Source organism: Panthera uncia, chromosome B1, assembly GCF_023721935.1.
Source record: "Panthera uncia isolate 11264 chromosome B1, Puncia_PCG_1.0, whole genome shotgun sequence".
NCBI lineage: Eukaryota > Metazoa > Chordata > Mammalia > Carnivora > Felidae > Panthera > Panthera uncia.
The window spans coordinates 19,787,929-19,808,069 of NC_064811.1; the positions used below are offsets into that span (position 1 = coordinate 19,787,929).

At 42.1% G+C, this 20,141-nt stretch overlaps 2 protein-coding genes and 1 long non-coding RNA gene across 5 annotated transcripts in view; 2 read left to right on the top strand and 1 right to left on the bottom strand.

The window, feature by feature from the left end:
- Window positions 1-6,544, top strand: part of ZCCHC4 (zinc finger CCHC-type containing 4) — a 53,801-nt gene extending 47,257 nt beyond the window's left edge. Inside the window, exon 13 of the mRNA XM_049630408.1 lies at window positions 2,959-6,544. Within this exon, the coding sequence (XP_049486365.1) occupies window positions 2,959-3,094 (136 nt within the window). The 3' untranslated portion in view covers window positions 3,095-6,544. The remainder of the gene's footprint in view (window positions 1-2,958) is intronic.
- Window positions 6,545-7,158: 614 nt separating this feature from the next.
- LOC125922688 (uncharacterized) lies at window positions 7,159-11,181 on the bottom strand. 2 transcript variants are annotated; one of them, XR_007457741.1, is made up of 4 exons: window positions 11,034-11,181; window positions 10,185-10,258; window positions 9,913-9,998; window positions 7,159-7,546 (listed from the first exon to the last, which is right to left on the bottom strand). It is a non-coding gene; the product is annotated as an uncharacterized LOC125922688 (long non-coding RNA). The 2 variants fall into 2 exon arrangements; XR_007457740.1 differs by lacking the exon at window positions 11,034-11,181 and having other exon boundaries at window positions 7,164-7,546; window positions 10,185-11,025.
- Window positions 11,182-11,251: 70 nt separating this feature from the next.
- Window positions 11,252-20,141, top strand: part of ANAPC4 (anaphase promoting complex subunit 4) — a 33,526-nt gene continuing 24,636 nt past the window's right edge. Inside the window, exons 1-8 of one of the 2 annotated variants that reach the window (XM_049630406.1) lie at window positions 11,252-11,573; window positions 14,549-14,654; window positions 16,335-16,467; window positions 18,232-18,306; window positions 18,429-18,455; window positions 18,548-18,592; window positions 19,219-19,303; window positions 19,976-20,080. In XM_049630406.1, coding sequence (XP_049486363.1) covers window positions 11,445-11,573; window positions 14,549-14,654; window positions 16,335-16,467; window positions 18,232-18,306; window positions 18,429-18,455; window positions 18,548-18,592; window positions 19,219-19,303; window positions 19,976-20,080 — 705 coding nt within the window. In that variant the 5' untranslated portion in view covers window positions 11,252-11,444. The remainder of the gene's footprint in view (window positions 11,574-14,548; window positions 14,655-16,334; window positions 16,468-18,231; window positions 18,307-18,428; window positions 18,456-18,547; window positions 18,593-19,218; window positions 19,304-19,975; window positions 20,081-20,141) is intronic. The other variant, XM_049630407.1, reaches the window with a different exon arrangement.

The following is a 20,141-nucleotide window of genomic DNA, read 5'->3' on the forward strand; positions in this document are numbered from 1 at the left end:
TAATGTTTATTTATATTTGAGAGAGAGAGAGAGAGAGATGGTTTGTGAGCAGGGGAGAGGCAGAGAGAGAGATGGAGGCAGAATCTGAAGTAGGCTCCAGGCTCTGAGCTGTCAGCACAGAGCCTGAGCAGGTCTTGAACTCATGAGCCATGAGATCATGAGCTGAAGTCGGACGCTTAACCAACTAAGCCACCCAAGTGCCCCAAGTCTTTTTTTTTAATGTTTATTTTGTGAGAGAAAGAGCCAGGGAGGGGCAGAGAGAGAGGGAGAGAGAAACCCCAAGCAGCAGGCTCTAAGTGGTCAGTACAGAGCCCCATTTGGGGCTTGAACTCACGAACCGTGAGATCATGACCTGAGCCTAAACCAAGAGTCAGACACTTAACCAACTGAGCCACCCAGGCACCCCTACCTGATAAGTCTTAAATAGTATTACTTTTTTCTCAGAATAGACTCCTAAACTGTTGACAGTTATCTTCAGGTATTTCTTTCAAAAATTTTTCATAATGAAATTGACAAGGTAAAATTTTTTCTTTACAATTGTAAAAAATAATTTTAATAGAGGCACCTGGGTGACTCAGTTGATTAAGTGTCAAACTTCGGCTCAGGTCACGATCTTGTGGTTTGTGTGTTGGAGCTCTGTGTTGGGCTCTGTGCTGACAGCTCGGAGCCTAGAGCCTGCTTCACATTCTGTGTGTCGTGTCCTCTCTACCCTTTCCCTGCTCATGCTTTCTCTCTCTCTCTCTCAAAAAAAAATAAACATTAAAAAAAAATTTTATATTTTAGCATGTATGGCATAAAAGATATTTCATAGCTGTCTTATATTAATTTGTTTTTTTCTGAGTTTAATTTGCCTTTGCTCCTGAACTGGAATGATGCAAGCTCCCTCTTGTGGTTAATCGTTTTTATCATTACATAAATACCTATAATTTAGAGAACAGCTACTAGGTCAATTGAATTTTAAGGCAAAACAAAACAATTGATTTATACTCAATCAGTTCAGTTTATACTCAGGTGAAAAATTTATCTCCGGAAATTTTTGTTTATTCATATTAACAAGTGAACATATTCTTCTGCTTTTGTTAACTATATATTCTAGTGAGGTCTGGTTCGTGTTTAGTTCTTTTTGTAAGTGGATAAGCCAAAGAAAATTTGTTCAAATTCTGTATACAGGCACATACAGCTTCACTGACTTTGCCATCCAGACATTAGACTTCATTAAGTTTGCTAAATCATCCCTTGTCAGAACATTAGCCTACTTCAAATAATGACTGGAGGGAAAGGAGGTTTATATAACATGCACAAAACAGTGTATGACTGTAGCATTTGTTTTATTTTTGAACGGGTAGGCTATCCGAATCCATAATGCAAAATCTAAATATGGAAAAGGGGAAAGTTGTCAAGCAAAAGTCTGAATAATAGTCATGTGGCACTACTAACAACAGCCCATATTTGTTTAGTGCTTACTGTATGCGTAGCATTTTACATATCTGAATAATTTATAGCAGAGTACATAGTATCAAGGTAATTAAGAACACAGGTTCTAGGATCAGGCTGGTCTGCCACTTCTTCATTGGACGATTTCATAGCCTCAGTTTCTTCCCCTAAAAAAAAGCTGGGGGAAGGAAAAGGAAAGGTGACCTCAGCCTTGTCTCGGTCTCCCAGATCCTTGGAGTCAAAGATTATGCCCACTCATTTCCATCACTTAATAGAGATGTTGTGTGGACAGAAAGCGAGGCTTGAGTTTGCTCCACTGAGGGATTATATATTGTTTATGGAGCTTCTTTCCTAGGTTTTGGTCCTGGGCAGATCAGAAGGAAGCTTTTCCCTCGGACTTGTGGTTTAGGAGAAGTGCATCTCGTGACCGATACTGCTGGGTAGCCTTGGGGATTTTCCAGGTTAGCTGGTGCTGGCAGCCCCAGCGTCTTCCTTGGTTGGTAATGTGATAAATGGCATGATTCTGTAAGTTTGGAGAGAGAGAATGAACGGACAAGTAATCTTTCTTAGCTATAGATTGTCCGTCACTTAGTTCAGAGAGTACCAGAAGCTAAGGATCTGTTTTGTTCTGGTGTGCTTTAGTGTTTTTAGGGGGTGAGTTCCATCTCGTTTGTTTTGAAGCTAGTCTTTCGAGAAGCCAGGGACCACAAAATACGGACATCCTGTGTGGCACTTGTCCAGACTTTTACACCCACTGAGGAAGGGAAAATTAGCCGTAGGGCTTATAAGATGGGCCTCTGTTAAGTGTTGTCAGTTTTTCCATCGTGCGATTTCATTTCTCCACCTCTGCTAACTGTCGAATGTATCGGTCCTTTTCCTGAAAAATGTAATGCAAGGATTTGGAGATTGAGGTGCTGAGTTGAGCAGTACAGACGTACCAAAACCAAAACAACAGCAAAAACAAACAAACAAACAAAAACAAAAAAACCAACCAACCAAACAAAAAAACCCTCCTAACTCATTGGCTTTACTGTTTTTAAAATTTAAAGGATCTATATCCCAAGTATTATTTCAATACATAATCAATGTAAACATTGACAAAATATTTTGCATTCTTTCTTCAACATCCCGTGTGCACTTGACATAGGGAGCACATTGAACTCGCCCTCACCACATTCCAAGTGCTTGGATGCCACATGCTGGCTAGAGGCCACCGGACGCTTCAGCACAGCAGCGGTTTTTCCTGGCTTGACTATTTACCTCTGTGGTGTGTTTGTCTCGAATAGATTGTTCTCAATCTGTAGTAACCGTCTGTCAAGGAAATTTCTTTACTCCAGCATATTGCTTAGTGAGGCCTCAGACTACGTCCTTGTTATTATGATTAGGGTTCTGAGGATTTATGCTTAGGATACAGTAAATTCTTTTCCTCCTATTTTCTTATTTGGTCAGCTGGTTAATTAAATCCCAGCATAATTACATACATCATGCTTATTCTACAAAATAATTCAGCACCTTCTTTTTCAGAGCTGTCAGAAAGCAGAAGCAAAGAAAAAGTAAGAAGACGAAAATGGAGACCGTTAAAGAGCAATCCATGAATCACACATCTGTTACAAGGAAGAAGAAAAGGAGAGAAAGAGCCCATCAATATCTTTGCTCTTAAATGTCCAGTGACTTGAGAATAAGAAAGATTTATAGTCCAACCTTTGATGCCATTTTCTGAAAGTGCCACACTGGACTTAAATTCTGTCGCTTTCAAAGGTATGCGCCTTTTGAAGCCAGAAAATAGGCAGGTGGCATTTGTTGGTGTCTGGGCCCCTCAGCAGCCTCTCTGGAGACCTGGGGAGTTGTCCTTAGCTGGTTTGCCAGACCTCTCCGTGTGCCTTCTTTCACTCTTCAAATCTGTCCCAGTCGTATCATTTTGGCCTCTTTTGAACAATGGGCATATAGCATTCTTTTGCAGAAAGTGTCAGAAGAGGAATGAAAGGGGAGACTTGAGGTCTTGTTTATATTGAACACGAGTGTGTTAAATTAGACACAGGAATGTTGTAAGTCAAACATCAAAATACTGTATGATGGATTAAACCCCACTTGCAAAGAAAGGCACAATGAGCAATTATTTGGGGACAAAAACTGAAGATGATGGGAAGAATTTTGACGAGGATAGTCTAAAGATAGCAAGAGTATCATCATGGCTTTATGATTAAATATGGGTTTTTCAAGTACTTTTTACAGTGTCCTTTGATGGTATAGAACCACTTAACTGTTGCGGAATGAATGAGACATTTAGAATTACGACTTGCTCTGTCATCTCAATGTCTTTTAAACCAGGCAGTAATTTTATTTCTTTAAAAAAAATTTTTTTGATGTTTATTCATTTTTGAGAGACACAGAGAGAGCATGAGTGGGGGAGGGACAGAGAGAGAGGGAGACACAGAATCTAAAGCAGGCTCCAGGATTGGAGGTGTCACCACAGAGCCCGGTGTGGGGCTTGAACTCACGAATCGTGAGATCATGACCTGAGCTGAAGTTGGATGCTTAACTGACTGAGCCACCCAGGTGCCCCAGTAACTTTATTTCTTTGTAAAAGTAGTAGCAGAAGGCAGCATAGTTTGGGGATTAAAACCTCTCATTCTTGTTCTGATGAACACTTCCTGACTATATGTCCTTGGCCAGGTCATTCACTCGCAGCCCGTTTCTTCATTATTATTATCATATAATTACTATATTATGTAATAATAGTTACACCATAGGCTGTTTTCTGTGATTATGTTAAATGAGGCACATGTGTCTGGCTCTCGTTCTGTTGGTGAGAAATGTTAAGTGCAGATGGGTGGGGTTGCAGCCCTAATGGCAATCATCTGGTGGTCCAGTATCAGCAGTGAAGGGACTGGGTTTGAATTCTGAGAACAAACAGTTCCTCTCCCTATTTCTCTCTAGGTATCTGACATGATCTCCTTAAGATCCCATAGTTTTGAATGGCTTGCATTTGCATAATGACTTTTCTCCTATTCCCAGATAGTTGCTTTAGAGCAGGTTTGGAGGCATGCTTGCTTGGGCTTAGCTAGAGCCCTGTGAGTAAAGGTACAAGAGCTGCACCCCATCTGGCATGGAAATTCCTTCTGGTCTTTAAGTTAGGGCTGTTGGATGCGTGATGTGGAAGGCACACCGTGGGCCCTGATCAGCTGATGGGGGTGTATGTCCGGCCACATCAAAAGATGAGCTAAGCCCCTGGACTTAACATGCATCAGAAAACTCTTCCCTTGTCCCCTTTTTCCACGGAGGTTGCTATGGTGGTCAGAGGGGTGGATTTAGAGGTGACGGGGTGAGATGTGAACCTTTTGCCGAATCATTATGAGTGTTCCCTTCTCTGATTCAGCCATGGGCGTGAACATTGCCTGACTTTCACGGTGGCCCCTGATACCATGCTAAAATCTCTGGAAATCTCCTTGGAAACGCAGACACCTGAGGGACCATGATTCCTCAAGAATCAGGTCCTGCTGGCCAGGGGTTATTATCATCACCCCATTTCCTTAGTTTTAAGGTACCATCAATTGTAAAATGCACTATTGATGGGATTGTAACTTTTCAGGGGGAGAAACCCCATAGCTTATTAATTGTGCATGTTAAACTTTAGGTATATCCTGTTTCAGAAATATTGAAATGTGAAAAAAACCACATCTTAGAATTGAGGAAATCAGGTATTACTTACAATCAGGAATTATGTACTTTAAAACTTGAACTTCTTAGGAAGTTAAAAATAAGAAATCCGGTGATTCTGTTCTGTTCAATTAATACTAATTTTAAGGACTAACCGCTTCTTTCTTTTCTCAGGGAATAAACTAATAGGATGTAAAAATGTCTCTGGGAGGTAAAGTGTGATGGGAGATGAGGTCATTTGTTCTAATTAGAAATCTGCATATCTGAACATTAAGATACCTACCCAAATCACCAATAGAGGAAAATCCCTAAATCTGACACAGAGCTTTTTAAAAGGATGTTTTTCTTAAATTATTACAGCTAAATTTAATTCCACTTCTTGCTTCTATTACAAAATTTAATGACAGCCAGAGTCACTTTGTAGGCCCTGAATGATCGGATTTCAGGTTTTTTTTCTTACATTTAGTTTGATATTTAGACTCATTTATTTCTCCTATCTGCCCCACTGTTTTCATCTCATTCCCTTTGGTCTGTTGGGACTATATCCCTCCATATGGCCCAGTCCCACTGTCTCCAGGGAAGAGTTCTAGGAGTCCCCCTACCAACCGCTACCTTCCTCTCTGAACACTTGGGAGTTCTGCAGCCACACCTGAGGCACTTTTCATGTATTGTTCTGCCATTATATGTACAGATTCTATTTCCCCAAAAGATTGCGGTTTCTTCATGTCACTACCCATTTTATACCATCTTCTGTAGGTGCTCAAAAAATTTGATGAAGGCATGGAATTTTCTAGAAGTTTTCAGATGGTAGGTGTGTTACTTTGGTAAGGCTGCCATAACAAAATATCACAGACTGAGCGGCTTAAATGACAATCATTTATTTTCTCACAGTTCTGGAGGCTGGAGGTCCGAGGTCCAAGGTCCAGGTGTTGGCAAGTTTGGATTTCTGATGCCTCTCTCCTGAACTTACCTTCTTGCCGTGTCCTCTCACAGCCTTTCTTCTAGGCTTGTGAGTCCCTGGTATCTCTTTGTGTCCAAATTTCCTCTTCTTCTAAGGATATGAGTCAGGTTGGATTCGGGCCCACACTAATGGCCTCTCCTTCTTAAGGGCCCTATCTCCAAATATAGTGCCATTCCTAAGTACTGGGGGCTAGGGCTTCAACATACGGATTTAGAAGGTATGATTCAGTCCCTAACGGTGGGCCTGCCTAAGATCTGGAGAGGGCTTGGTCTTCTATCCTATAAGGACTCAAACAAGGAAAACACACCTAAACAATATTGGGAAGTATTTAGAGTCAGTGCGAAGACTGTCCTGACATTGAGGGTTTAGATGTATGTTTCGGGTTGGGATGTGCTCTGTGAGCAAGATTGGCAGCCTTATCTAGACGGCTTTACACGTAGAATAATTCAGCTTTCAAAAAAAAAAAAAAAAAAAGACAGAAGAAGAATTATTCAGCTTTGAAGGTGATTTTAAGGAAAACACTTAAGTTGACGTCTGGCTCCTTCAAAGTGATCTATAAAGTAGTAGGCATCTATGAGAAGTTTGACTAATTTTTAAATATAAAATCATAGCCCACAAAAGATCCTGGTCTGGTGCTACCTCCTTTTCACAACGTCCTTGCTGGTGTCTCCAGTGGAATAGTATATTTCTTGCCAGTGAAATAAAAATGTGCATGTTTGTGCGTCTTTTCATTTCTCCTTCTTTTAATGTACTTAAATTATGCCCTGCATTAGATCAACGTCTTTGGACTTAACTTCCTCTGTTCAGATTAGAAGCTTTGTTGGTAGCAATGGCCTGCGGACACCGTGGTGTGTGTTCACTGGCTCCTTTCTGGAGCTGTGCCTTGCACCCAGTGATGTCAGAGACAGCCAACTGCTGCACATGTGACTTCATGAACCTTCCCTACAACCCCGGGAGGCGGGTGACCGGGCTACACGTTTCCTCACCCACCAAGCGGTAGCTGCTCATAAATGCGGATTGAGTGAATGGAAGTGCCATGTAATATACTTACTCCTTGGTGCCTCAGAACCCTAACTGCGCTACATGAGTCAGAAGCTAATACGCTTAGAACTGCCTAGGTAAGGAAAGCTTGAACAAAATGCAAAGAAAATCCAATTTCACCTATTTGATGCAATTTTAATTGAACATTAGGACATGGGTTAAATTACTTGAAGGTCAGCTAAGAAGGTCATTGCAATACACTGAAGAGAAGATCTCTACAATTTGATTTCAGGCGATTCTGTATAAATGTTAACTCAGCAAGACTGAGGGGAAAAAGCACCCAAAGTGAGCAAACAGATCTTGGAGCTCTGAGAGAGGAGTTTTATCCCATCAGCCAGACAGTCACAAGATTCTCACACTATGTAGTGGCTTCGTACCACGGCAGACTAGAAGCGTCACATCTGGTGGGCTCCAAGAAAACTGAGCCTCAGTAGACCGGCCCAGTTTCTTCACCTGTGAGCGCAGGGGTGAGGAGTAGGAGAAACCAGGGAAATCAGACTGAACATTTTATATGCTTCACGAGGACAAAAAGAGACAAAGGGCTTGCCTGTTAGCTTTGCAATTAATTAATTAATACACAAGCCAGGTAAATCAAAGAAATTGAAAAGAAACGTCTCCATTCCTACCTCTCAGAGATAACCACCCTTCCAAAGATAGGTTTTTGTATAAATAGCTACACAGACACACTCTAAAGTTTCCCCCAGGAAAATGGGAGTTGGGAATACATACTATTTTGTAATCCTCTTTTTTATCAGCATCTGGACATCAGTTTATACTTACAATAGTCTTATTCTTCAGTATGGATATAGTGTATTTTTTAACATCAATCTCTCATGGTTGGACATGTAAGTTGTTTATATGTTTCCACTCTTGTAAATAACCCTATGATAAACATACTTAATGACCAAATCTATTGTCTTAGGATAAATTCCTATGCATACCTACATATATACTTTTTTCTACAGATGGGAATCACGGGTTGGTCTCCGAATTTCTTCTGTAGAGACAAATGAAACACCACGAATAATTGGTACAGTGTAGATTCACTCTGCCAGGATGGACCATCTCCCAAATGCCTTTCATACTTAGAACTACCCTTTGTGTATTTGCGATTGGTTGTCATATTGAAGAGTGTTGATTGATGGCTTTGGCGGCATCTTTCCCGCGCTCCCCGTTGTGTGCCTGCCATGGGGTTTGGAAGAGAGATGACTGACATCCTCTCCAGCTCTTGGGGAAGACTTTTTATTGGGCATATTCCATACCCGTCACCTGTGACTGGTGTCAGATACGCTTGTGATAGGGGTTGGTCTAATCACAGCGGCAGCTCGGGACTTCAGTCTTGAAAAGAGCCCTTTGTTTTCTCTCTGAAGGCAGAAGCACGTAGATCCGGTTGCTGTGGGTGGCTTTCCAGTGACCACAGGGGGAGCCAGCCTTATGATGAGGTACACCCTGAGCTTGGTCCCTGGGGACACCAAGTGGCTGGATCTAGCCTGCCTTGAAGTTGGCCCTATTTCTGGACTTGTCATTTACAGGAAGCACTACTTTCTAGTTATTACTTGTGCCACTTTGAGTCAGTGTTTTTTGCAGCCACGGAGGACAGAGTCTAACACCTATCTTCCACATTTATCTTTCCAGCAAATTCGGTCAATTTCTTATTTTATATGTTTCACCTATTTTATGACTTCAAAATAGATCTCTCAAAATAACAGTCACTCAGATGGCCTAGTTTAGTCACATTCCACATGGTTCCGTCTTCCGTTCCTGTATCCAGTGACTCCCACATATCTGCTCAGGCCCCGACTTTCCCCCCCTCAAACCTGCAGTTCCAGCTTCCTGTTGGCTACCACAGATTTTCATACCGGACCAACACCCGAGCACAGTCCTCACTCACTCAATCCTTTGCCCTGGTCTGCCTGCCCCGGCTTCCCCTTCATACTTCTCTCATTACCTCCTCCCTAAGCCGGCAATGACCATTTCTCCATCCCTGAGTCTGCATGCCTCAATATCCCAACCTTAGTCTTGACTAATCCCCCACTTTCATTCCTTCAGTCTAATCACTAATCATTTCTTATTATCCTACTTCAGAAACGTCTCTGGAATTGTGCCTCCCCCAACCCCTACCTAGTCTTCCTGCCGTCTTTACCTTCTAACTCATCATCACCCCTGGCACAAGAATTAAGGTCTTGAGTAACCAATGAACCGGTGTGATGCTGTTAACAATATGCCCCCCTCCCGATCTGTTGGCAGCTGTCTGGCCCTTCAAAATTCAACCCTGTACCATTACAACACGTGCAAAGATGTCCAGCATGAGCTAGCCCAAGGGGTGCAGTGGTCAAACAGCCTAGCTACCAAAATGTTCATTCAAGAACACCTAGTTCTTGCATTTTTTTTCCCCCTCGAGCACTAGGAAGAGGATGTACAGGGCATGGAAATTCTTCTTAGACTATTTTCTCTTCCATTTTCTTCACACACACACACTCCCCCCACCCCACCCCATGCATTTCTACCTCCTTAAAAAGCACCAGGGCATTCTTCCCTTTTCCTGTTGATGCTGTGCCACAGAAGCACAAGTAAACCAATTTGCCAAAGCAGTGTTTCCCTTAGACAACGGGGAAGGCCAAGAAAAGGAGCGGGTGAGACCCAATCTCCTTTATGGGACAGTGAGAAAAAGGCTGGAAACACTGTTAATGGCGACTTTGATTTCCAGCGCCCCCCACTCCCACCAGGACACGCGACGTGCTATGGCCACATAACATCGTTTGCTGTTTCCTGGCCACATCTGGAACCCCACACCTACACCGTTTCCTGTGCTGTAATACCTTCTGGGAAATTCTCTGGGAATGCTTCTACTCTCCTCTGTCTGCTAGCACCGAGTGACTCCTCCGCTGACAGTCCTTTTCATGTGCTGTAGGAGGGTTCAGAATCAGGATAACTTCAATTTTAAGAAAATGGGCATTCAATTTTAAGAATGTTAAGTGGATAGATACTGCCCCCCCCCGCCCCCAGTAGCCAGATTATCTATCACTGCCACCCCAGAACGTTAACACCTGAAAACGCACTTCATGGATACCAAAGATAAGTCCATTCTCACCTTCAAAATGTTGCCTCCAGAAGAATTTGGGGGTGATGCTAAACTGTAGCAAAGGCAAGGGAAAAAGCCTACCTCTGAGAGGGGGCAGGGTAAGCATCAGATAGGAGTCAAGAACAGAGCCACAGAACAAGTGCTTCAAATCTTTGTTGCTGAAGGAATTAGTCTACCTCTGGTACTTCCCAGGGGATATCCAGAGAGAGGGCAAGAAGATAGGGCTTGTTAAAGTTGGAAGGTTCTATCGCTTCTCTCTCCTTCCAGCAAGGGAAAGAAGTGAAAGGTAGATGGGTTTTCTACCAGAGATTTTTAAGTTCCAGAATCACAGGGCGATCCGGTCACATTCTCTTAACCAGAGTCCTAACTTCCGTGAACTTTTTGAACATGCTGACCTTTAAATTTGTCCTGCACAGAGAGACATCTTACAAGTTGGCCAAGCTGACCGGTAAGCCTTTTAGGGCAGAGCCCATGCCCCGTGCGTTTGCGGATCCGATACTTTGTCCTAGTACATCCTCGGGTAGCTCCGAGGCCACAGCCCCCATTTTTTACGGTGGGGCTACTCCCACCAATAAACTGTAGACGCTTAATGTGATAATCGGGATATATGCCTACTCAGAGGTTTTGGAGCAGGGCCCTCCCACCTTGGCTGCAAACTGGGATCACCTAGAATTTTAATAAATATTGGGTCGCATTCCGTATCAATTCTCTTTTAGTTGGTCTGGGGTGCTACCGGGGCGGGGTTAAAAAAAAAAATCTCTCCAGGTGATTCTAACCGGGACCGAAAACAACCCGTTTACAGGCTGTCAATGCAGGCACCGGCCGATGAGGACCAAAAGTTTGCGCTCCTTTTCTTACCCCCGCAGTCCCTGAAGCCTCACTCCCAAACCTACGCCTGCGCCATCGACGCCGAGGGGCGAATTTCGGGGAAACGGGCCGGGGCCTGCGGGCGCGCGCGCACACGCTTGTGACCACGCCTCACCTACGAGCAGGCGTGCGGCCTCGGGGGCGCGCCCGCGCCGCCTGGTCCTCTCGCGAGGAAGTCCGGGCGCCGGAAGTGCCCGGAGCGCGCGGCGGCGGCGCGGTGCGCAGGTTCGGGCGCGCGGTGGGTGGAGGGAGGGAGAGGGCTCCCGGGCCGCGTGGGCCGCTGAGGGGGCGGGTCTCGCAGGTACCGCCCGGGTCAGAGCTCTCCGGCGAGGCCCGAGGGCGGGGCGGCTGCGGGAGGCCCCTGCCGGCCTCCGACTGGGGTGTCCTTGCGGGGCCGCCCTCATGTTGCGTTTTCCGACCTGTTTCCCATCCTTCCGGGTGGTGGGAGAGAAGCAGCTGCCGCAGGAGATCATTTTCCTGGTCTGGTCACCCAAGCGGGATCTCATCGCTTTGGCCAACACGGCGGGCGAGGTGAGTGAGCCCGACCAGACAGCGAGCGCGTTGCAGACTGCCCCAGCCTCAGTTTCCCGTTCTGTGGACTTGCCGGGCCGCCTGTGTACCACGCCCTTTCCAAGCAGCTGTGAACCTTAAGTGAAAGTGTAAGGGCCCCTATAAGGGAAGGATCATTGATGGGCCCATTTTCCGTATTCCATGGCAAAAACAGTTTTTGCACAGTGCTGCATTCCCAAGTGTCCTTGAGTCATTTATTTGTTAAATGGGCTTTTTAAAAGCCTATGATGCATCACTCATGAACCAGACATAGTAGTAGAGCCACAGACCTTACCCTAAATTTGCGTAGGGTTTAGTAACAGAAGAAAGAAGAGTTACTGTCATCCTGTAGCTGCAAATGTGCGTGCATGTGTAGCCGCCACAGAGGACGTGTTTCAAAATCTAGAATCTGTTGTCCAAGCTCTATACTGTGGGTCGGATAGCTACCTCCTGGTAAAAATACCTTTAAATTTAGCAAGAGAGTGAAAGGTCCCTGACTGTCCTCAGTGGGCATTTCTTGTTTGTAGCTTCATCAAGTCTAAATCCGCTGTGTCTGCCTTTCTCCTGAGAGTTTTTAATTACCTGGCAGCCATTGTGTAAGGAAACCTTCAGCTGTGCATCTTTCCTCCTTTGGCCTTTTGGCACGTTTCCTGATGGTTGCCTGGCCAGGTGGGAGTTGTGTTGTGTGCAGACAAGCTTGGAAACTAGGTGGTAAGGAACACTTAGCAGCCTGCAAAGCTGCACCACTATAACGACTCCTAATGACTTCTCACCGGGTACGCATGTCTCCTCTCTCAGGTCCCTCCATGAAATCTTCTGGTCTCTCTCCTTTGCCACTGTCCCTCAGAAATCCTCATGGTCTAGAGAGGATTGCAGACAGTACAGCCACACAGCTCCTAGTGTAGGAGGGACGGGCGAGAATGGGGTCTGAGTGCGACTAGGTGTGTGGGTGTAATAGTGGGCACTTGTTTCCATGTTCTCAGTGAAGAAGAAAGAGCACTGTGTAGGATGGAGAAGAAAATATTGGAAGTTTGGGGAGAAAGGGGTATGAAAGGCTGACAAGGCAAGTGGACTAGGGAAGTGTAGTAAGATTGCTGGTCAGTATTAAGAGCCACGGGGGGTTGGTGGTCTTGTAGTTTGAGAGGGAACCTAGTGAGCATGGTTGTGTCTCTGCTGTTCTGTTGGACTGTGTGGGCACAGGCATGGTTGGTTTTAACCAGGGTTGTTTTGCAAGTGTGACCTAGTAAGAGAGATGCAAGAGAGTTAAAGTTACACGGAAGAGGAGCGATTGCAATGATGAACCTTGGATTCTAACATGATTAAGTATGGAAGTAGCATGTGTGAGTGAGCGACAGTGAGTAAGTGGAATCAGTGGGTTGTATGACTTGGTTCCTACCTGGTGGAAGAATTGCAGTTGGTTATTAGTAGGGATGAGCTGGAAGGATAGAGGCAGCGATGAAAAGTGGGAGGTTTGGAACATTATGGCAGCAATTATAGCTGAAATGATGACAAGGTTAAGGGCATGACCCTGGGAGTGATGGAGGTGAGTTGATGACGCCATCATTAGAAGAAAGGCAATTGAGAATGGAAAAGCCAGGACACCGTAGCTCTTGAAATGAAAGATGATGAATAGCGTTGGGGAGCATGAATGAGGCAGGGAGGAGTCCAGATCTTCCAGGAATGAGGAGAATGGCCTCGGGGTCTGTAGATGACTGTAGTTAAGAGGGATAGTAGGTAGCATGATGTGACTGGGTCTGATTCACAGTTAGAGGATTTTAGAGAAGAAAAGTCATCCAGAAATGGCATTGGGCATCAAGGAGGAAACCTACTTCATCTCCTGGCCGGGTAGTATGGGGAACATGGGGTACAAAATGGCTGTCATCTGAGAATCCTGCAGGGAAAAGGTGTCCTTGGGTGAGAAGCATGTTTCAGAGAAGAGAATGAAGATGAGACCTTAAGGGTACCTGACCGTGAATTCCAGAGGGCACAGAGGAAGCGTTTCAGAACTGGGGAATGGCAGAGATGGGCTCCAAAAAGCATTGAGCTTAGTAGATGAAGGATTCCTTGGGAGGCTTGGCTTCCCTGTGGGGGCCCCTGTACTGAGAGTGAAGGGCGTATGAGACGGCAGGGAGAGGGGAAGCTGTGGTGTGGGGAACTGAGACGGTGTGGAAGGGTCTTTGGGAGCATGTGCAGTTTTGAGGCCTTTTCTTCCTTCTTTTCAATGGTTGGATAGAGAATAGAGCAGGGGCAGCCTTAGTTTTGACTCAGTAGGCACCATCTTGACCCTCCATGGTGGGAATTTACCCAAGTGGAAGTGGAAATTTAGAATAAGTGACCTGTCCAAGCTCTATGACCATTAAGTGACACAGCTGAAGTTGGATACCGAGGTGTCTGATTCCAAGTTTAGTGTCATTTGACCATATTACAGCTACCTTTCTAGTGCTGTTTATGTTATTTTTTTGTCATCATCTTCTTGGACAACCTCATTCCTTACTAAAAGATAAGTCTCCTGTTGACCTAGAAGATAGGAAAATGTGTAGAGTACAGGATCAAATTAGATCTTGTTTCACCCATCTTTTTGAGTAGACCTTAAGTTCATTTAGACCTTTCTAAATTCTAATTTCTTCTGATAGCTAAATATTATGCTTGAGATTGTTTTTTTAAATTGTTTATTTTTGAGAGAGAGAGAGTGTGTGTGTATGTGCATGCCCATGTTAGTGGGGGAGAGGCAGAGAGAGAGGGAGACAGAGGATCCAAAGTGGGATCTGCGCTGATGGCAGAAAGCTCCAGGAACCACGAGATCATGACCTGAGCCGAAGTCGGATGCTTAACCGACTGAGCCACCCAGGCACCCCTACTTGAGATTATTTTTAAAGATGTTATAGCAGGGATCTAGGTTTATTTCATCTTTGGAAATGGAGTTTTTATTTTTTGCCATTGTATCTGCTTTGTCTTAGGTATTACTTCATCGACTTGCAAGTTTTCATCGAGTTTGGAGTTTTCCACCAAATGAAAATACAGGAAAGGAAGTGACCTGCCTGGCTTGGAGACCAGATGGCAAACGTAATAACAGGATTATTTAAAAATACATTACTATTCACAAGAAGAATTTTGTAAAGGAAGCTTGTTTCCAGAAAGAATTTATTGTGCTTATTATATTTTTATTGTATACGTAATATCAGTTTGGAAACTTTGTTTTTTGGAACGCTTTAAAGTGTTTTCATAGAACTGAGATTAATTTTACTATGTTGTTTCTTGGCAGAGATCTCTCTAAAGAGAAATCTGACTTCCTGGCAAAGATAACTCCTAAAGTGAAATCTGATGGAATATGCAAAATACTTAGGTTTTATTCTTGATGCTGTCTTGTCCTGCACTGATGGCCCAAGCTTCATCTTCCATTCACTGGTCCATTCAGTGCCACTGTGGCCTTTTCTCCCAAAATTGTATGTTAACATTAAATGTGTGGCTCATAAATATTCTGTCTTCACGAATGCTTGCCTCACCCGAAGGACTCTCAGCTCTGACCCCATTCCTTCCATTTCTGTATGATCTTTCTCCTGGTGCCCTTTATTTTGTAGCTTGTTATGGCTTTGACAACTGAACTCTCTCCTTCCCTGTTGTTTTACAATGACAGTAGTTATTTGAGCTGTTGTGCACATACAGTCCATACAGTAAGATGCTGTAAATTGTACAGCTTAAAGTTCATCTGTTACCATTGGTGCTTTAAGAAGAAAAGCTGAATTGTTTTTGTAAAATGATATGTATTCCACATCGCTCATTTCTTTTCTTGTACATATAAATGAGTATGCAAAAACACCCTGAAAGCCTCAGCTGTTTCTGGCTGTACTCAATTTATTCAGCTCTTGTTTTATCTTTTATTTAAAAAAAAAAAAATGTGTGTGTAGAATTAGAGGGTTTTTATAAATAACATCATGAGATCTTGTACTATTCATGCAAAAACACTAGAATCTCAAATATAAATCATGAAAGTCAGTGTATGTTGATTACACTGTGTATGTATACACACACACACATATAGATAGATGATTTCTTAATCATTAAAAAATATGCCTTGTGTTTTTGGACAGTGAAATAAAGTTTTGTTAGGTAGTGATTATTTCAAGATTGCTTTGATTTGTTTTGAAGAGGAGACCTGGATTGCCTCACATCCAGCTAAATTGCATGTGTTGGTATACAGTGAAACTCAAAGCCGTCTACTTAGAAATTCCTAAATTTGGTTTGTTATGAAGATATCAATGACTTATGTGGAGAAACTGTACAATATAATTCAGCCACAGTGAAAGGAAGAACTCTCCTCAGTATTTGATGGCCTTGTTTCTCATTAAGGGTTAGAAACAAAAGAAATATAAAACCTTCTGAGAACCAAGCAGATGGAATTACTTCCAAGACAAGCAAATCTTGGTGATATGCTGTTGTTTAGCTGCTGAGACCTGTTCTGTATCTTCTGCTTGGTGTAACAGGGTTCCGGTCCAGAGGCTTTGAGGTGTAAGATGTTAAGTGCAGCACGTTTGAGCATTTGCAAATAAGCTTAGATAACGGCAAAACTATGTGCAAAGATATCTTTCAGTTTTTAAAATATTATTTAGAGGAAGGATTTTTAGGTTAAATAATTTCTATGATTATGATGCATTTGAAATAGTAAAACCGGACAAGAAGCGAGATAGCCTTTTAGTTTTCTGGAATGTTGCTATAATTTATCCTGATTGTTTCTTCTTGTTTCAGTTTTGGCCTTTGCTCTTGCTGACACCAAGAAAATTGTTCTGTGTGATGTAGAAAAACCTGAAAGCTTGCACTCTTTTTCCGTGGAGGCTCCAGTTTCTTGTATGCATTGGATGGAAGTGACTGCAGAAAGCAGGTGGAGTCCTCAACAGAGAACCCCGATAGTTACAGCAGGGCGGTCGTGCAGCTTCCGCTTTTTAACATGGAGACTTAAGACTATCTGAGTGTTGACCGTGGACACGTTGCATTTAACTTTGGGTTTTGAGTTTATCAAGATGACATTTTTTAATGCTTTGTTAGATTTTTTTTCTTCTAAAAATGCGTGTTTTCTTTACTGGACCAATAGTGCCTGAGTGGCTAAGATTTTTCTTTGCTTTTTTATTTTTAGGAGTTTATATCAGTGATTTATACTTTCAAGTAATAGATGTTAAAATTACTAATTAGCAAATTGAGGTTCTGTTTTCCTTTTCACCATCTATTTTTGGCAGAGCTTTGTTTTTTTGCATCTTAGTAGATATCCTGAGTACAAAAAGCGCTAAATTGAGCACTCTGTTCTGATGCTAAATGAGTTCTTTCTGTATCCTTGGTCCTTATAGTTTCCTTGCTTCATGAAAATAACTTTTTGCCTTAGTCTACAATCAAGTAATATTCCAGGCTTGCAGTAAAGATGGTGTAAAGGATAAGTGGGTTTAGCTAATACTGAAAATAAAGGGGTTTTTTTTGTTTTGTTTAGGAAATACGGTAATTTTGTTTTCAGTAGCTTTTCCTTTCTAATTAAGTTTTGAGTTAATATCAGATTAACTAAGGGCGGGTCTGTGAAGAATTGGATAACAAGGATATAACGTGTTTGAAATTCACTATGGATAAAACAGTGAATATAGCAAATTTAGATATGTGCTACCCATCATCATCAGGGTAAGCAAATGGTCACATGAATATATAGATGCTTAGAGGAGCAGAGTATGCCGTGTCATTTCTGTGACATTCCAGGTACCTGCTAAGTGTATCCCTAACATACTTTCTACTAATAATTTAGAAATATAATATGGAGATTCCAGGGTCTCAAAGGGCACCTAGTTTGTATGAAAGTGGAAAAAAGGTTTGCCAAGTCACCACTTTTTCACCTTTTCACTCATTTATTACTAACCTTAATATGGAGGTAGAATTCAGAAGAGGGGATAAATAAGACTTATACTAAACCCTTGGTTTGCAAGGTCCAGAAACGTGCTTGTAATCCAAAGCACTCGTATATCAAAGCAAATTTCAAGAACCTTTGGCTCAGTTATGATCATGTGACATTTGGTGTCAGGTGCAGCTCGTATTGCAAGACTTCTCTCGTTTATCAAGTTAAAACTTATTAGAACTATTTGCTCCTCTGGCTGAACCCTTGAAGAACAAGTTACACTCAATCCAAGGTTGTACTGTATTTCAAAATACGTAGTATTATCTCATATACCTGCCAGGTTGTCAGTTCCCCAAATGTATATAAGCTGTTGAACCCACAGTTAAATGATATAATAACTGCGGTGTTCTCTAAAATTATTCTTGGTACTCATATGTTCATAAATATTATAAATTCTTAGTATCTAATACTGAATACCTAGAGAAAATTGTTTATTAATATTTGTTCCTCTAAGTATAAAGTGGCTGGGTCTTTTTGTTTTTTGGTTTTTTTTGGGCAGAAATAAAGCCCCTTGTAAGTGAAGAATTTCCTATTTTTCTGTTTCCTGTTTGCGATTGCCATAATGACTATTTTACAATACTAAAATATGTGTGGCATCTGTTTACTTCATAATGTATAATATATAAAACTGAGTATTTCTTTTAAAACTACTATTTTTTAATGGAAAGACAGGTAAAATCTTTGGTATTTTTGTAATGCCTCTGCTTTTCTTTTCAGTGTTCTGACATCCTTTTATAATGCTGAAGATGAATCAAATCTTCTCTTACCTAAATTACCTACACTGCCAAAAAAGTAAGTATCAGAATTTAATTTCATTGCAGATTTCTCTTTACTTTTAATACTGTGATACTTTTCTCGTGTGTTTTAAAAAATACGTTTCTGTTATTTTTACACCAGTGTCTGTTTTTCTCTAGTTATAGCAACACCTCAAAAATATTTAGGTAAGCTATGCCTTTTTGTTTTCAATTAAGATAATCTTTTATTAGTTGAAAGATGTAGTTGAAAGGTAACCTAATTTATTTTTATATTTTAGTGAAGAAAATTCTGATGAAATTATTAAGCTTTTGGGAGACGTCAGGTAAATCTTGCAAAGATCTTAACAAGTCTCATGTCTTTAAGTTGCTACTTGAGCCAGAATTTAGGGTTTCAAGGGCAGTTGCTTTACTTGTCATGGTATTTCATTGCTGACAAACCTCAGAACAGTATACAAGCATTAGTATCATTTACTTCTTTTTGTGTGGTCTTGGATCGTGTCAAGTTTAATAATGCTATACTGTACCTTGATTTATTTTAATAAGTAAAGGAGGTAGAAGTTACTGGAGTTTCTAAAATTTAAGTTTAAATATTCCAAATTTTTAAAGCCCCTTTAATATACATGTAGCATCAGAGCCATGATTCAGCCGATGGCACTTTGTGTTAGAAAGGATTGTGTTGTGATTGAGAGTATATAAATGCAGTGGTTGTGAAAATATCCTTATTTTACTGTAAACTGATGCTCTTTAGGCTAGAGCAAATTTATCTTCCTTTGAAAAAAGGAGTAAGCCTACTATGATGGAATATGAACTATTGGAGAATTTGGTGTTTCAGCTTTCCTGTAGGGGAGCCTCAGCTTGCAGATTATTTGAGAGCAAGGACAATTTCTGTCTCAGTTTAAGAACTCGATCTTCTCTGTTGTCCTCAGCTTGTTGCATTACTTTTGATTAGGCTGAATATTCTTGTCCTTGGAGGAAGCTCTGGATTTATTGAGCTTTATGCGTACGGAATGTTCAAAATTGCTCGAGTCACGGGGGTAAGTTTTCCTTTAAAATTTTCGATACCATTTCTCAGAATATACCACCTAGAATACACCAGCCAACTGATTTATGGAAAAAGAATGAGACACTAGCCTTTTTTTTTCTCCGTTTCAGTTATTGGATTCTTCATTGTTAAATGTTAGGAGAATAATTTTCTTACTAAGATAAAATAGTAGTCCTATGGTATCGATGAAGAACAGGGACTGTTAGTGGAATTAGTCAAATTTTTCATAACGAAAAGATGGGTAGGACACACTTGATGATGATTGAATGTTTTTGTAGCCTGTAGTCCGGGTGGGAGCTACAGTTTGTGATCGGAGTGTGAGGAACATCACAGAAGCCATCTTGCCTTCGTACCGGGTCTGCCGTGGTTGTTAAGTCTCGGTCTTCTCTGTTAGCTTTTCTCTCCTCTTCTTGCCATTCCTGAGACGGATAGGAAATATCGTTGGCTCTCCAACACTTGATTTGGGACCTTGATGGAGGGGTGTGTGCGTGTGTGTCTCCTTGCGGACGAGGCGGACACATACCTTCGTGTCCCACAGGCGTGGGAGGAGCCAGGCATGTGTGTTTCTGCTTTCAGAGCTCTGTGAATTTTTGTTTCCTGTATTGTAAGCAGATGCAGCCTAGCAATAATACTAAACAGAGCAGGGTATTTGACTGTTTTACAGATCGTCGGTACTTGTCTTGCATTATGTTTATCTAGTGATTTGAAATCGTTATCCGTGGTCACAGAGGTTTCTGCAGGTGGTGCCTCAGAGGTTTCATACTTCCAGGTGAGTACTGAAACTTGGTCGCAGCAGAGAGTAAATACAGATTTGTAAGGTTTTGATAGGT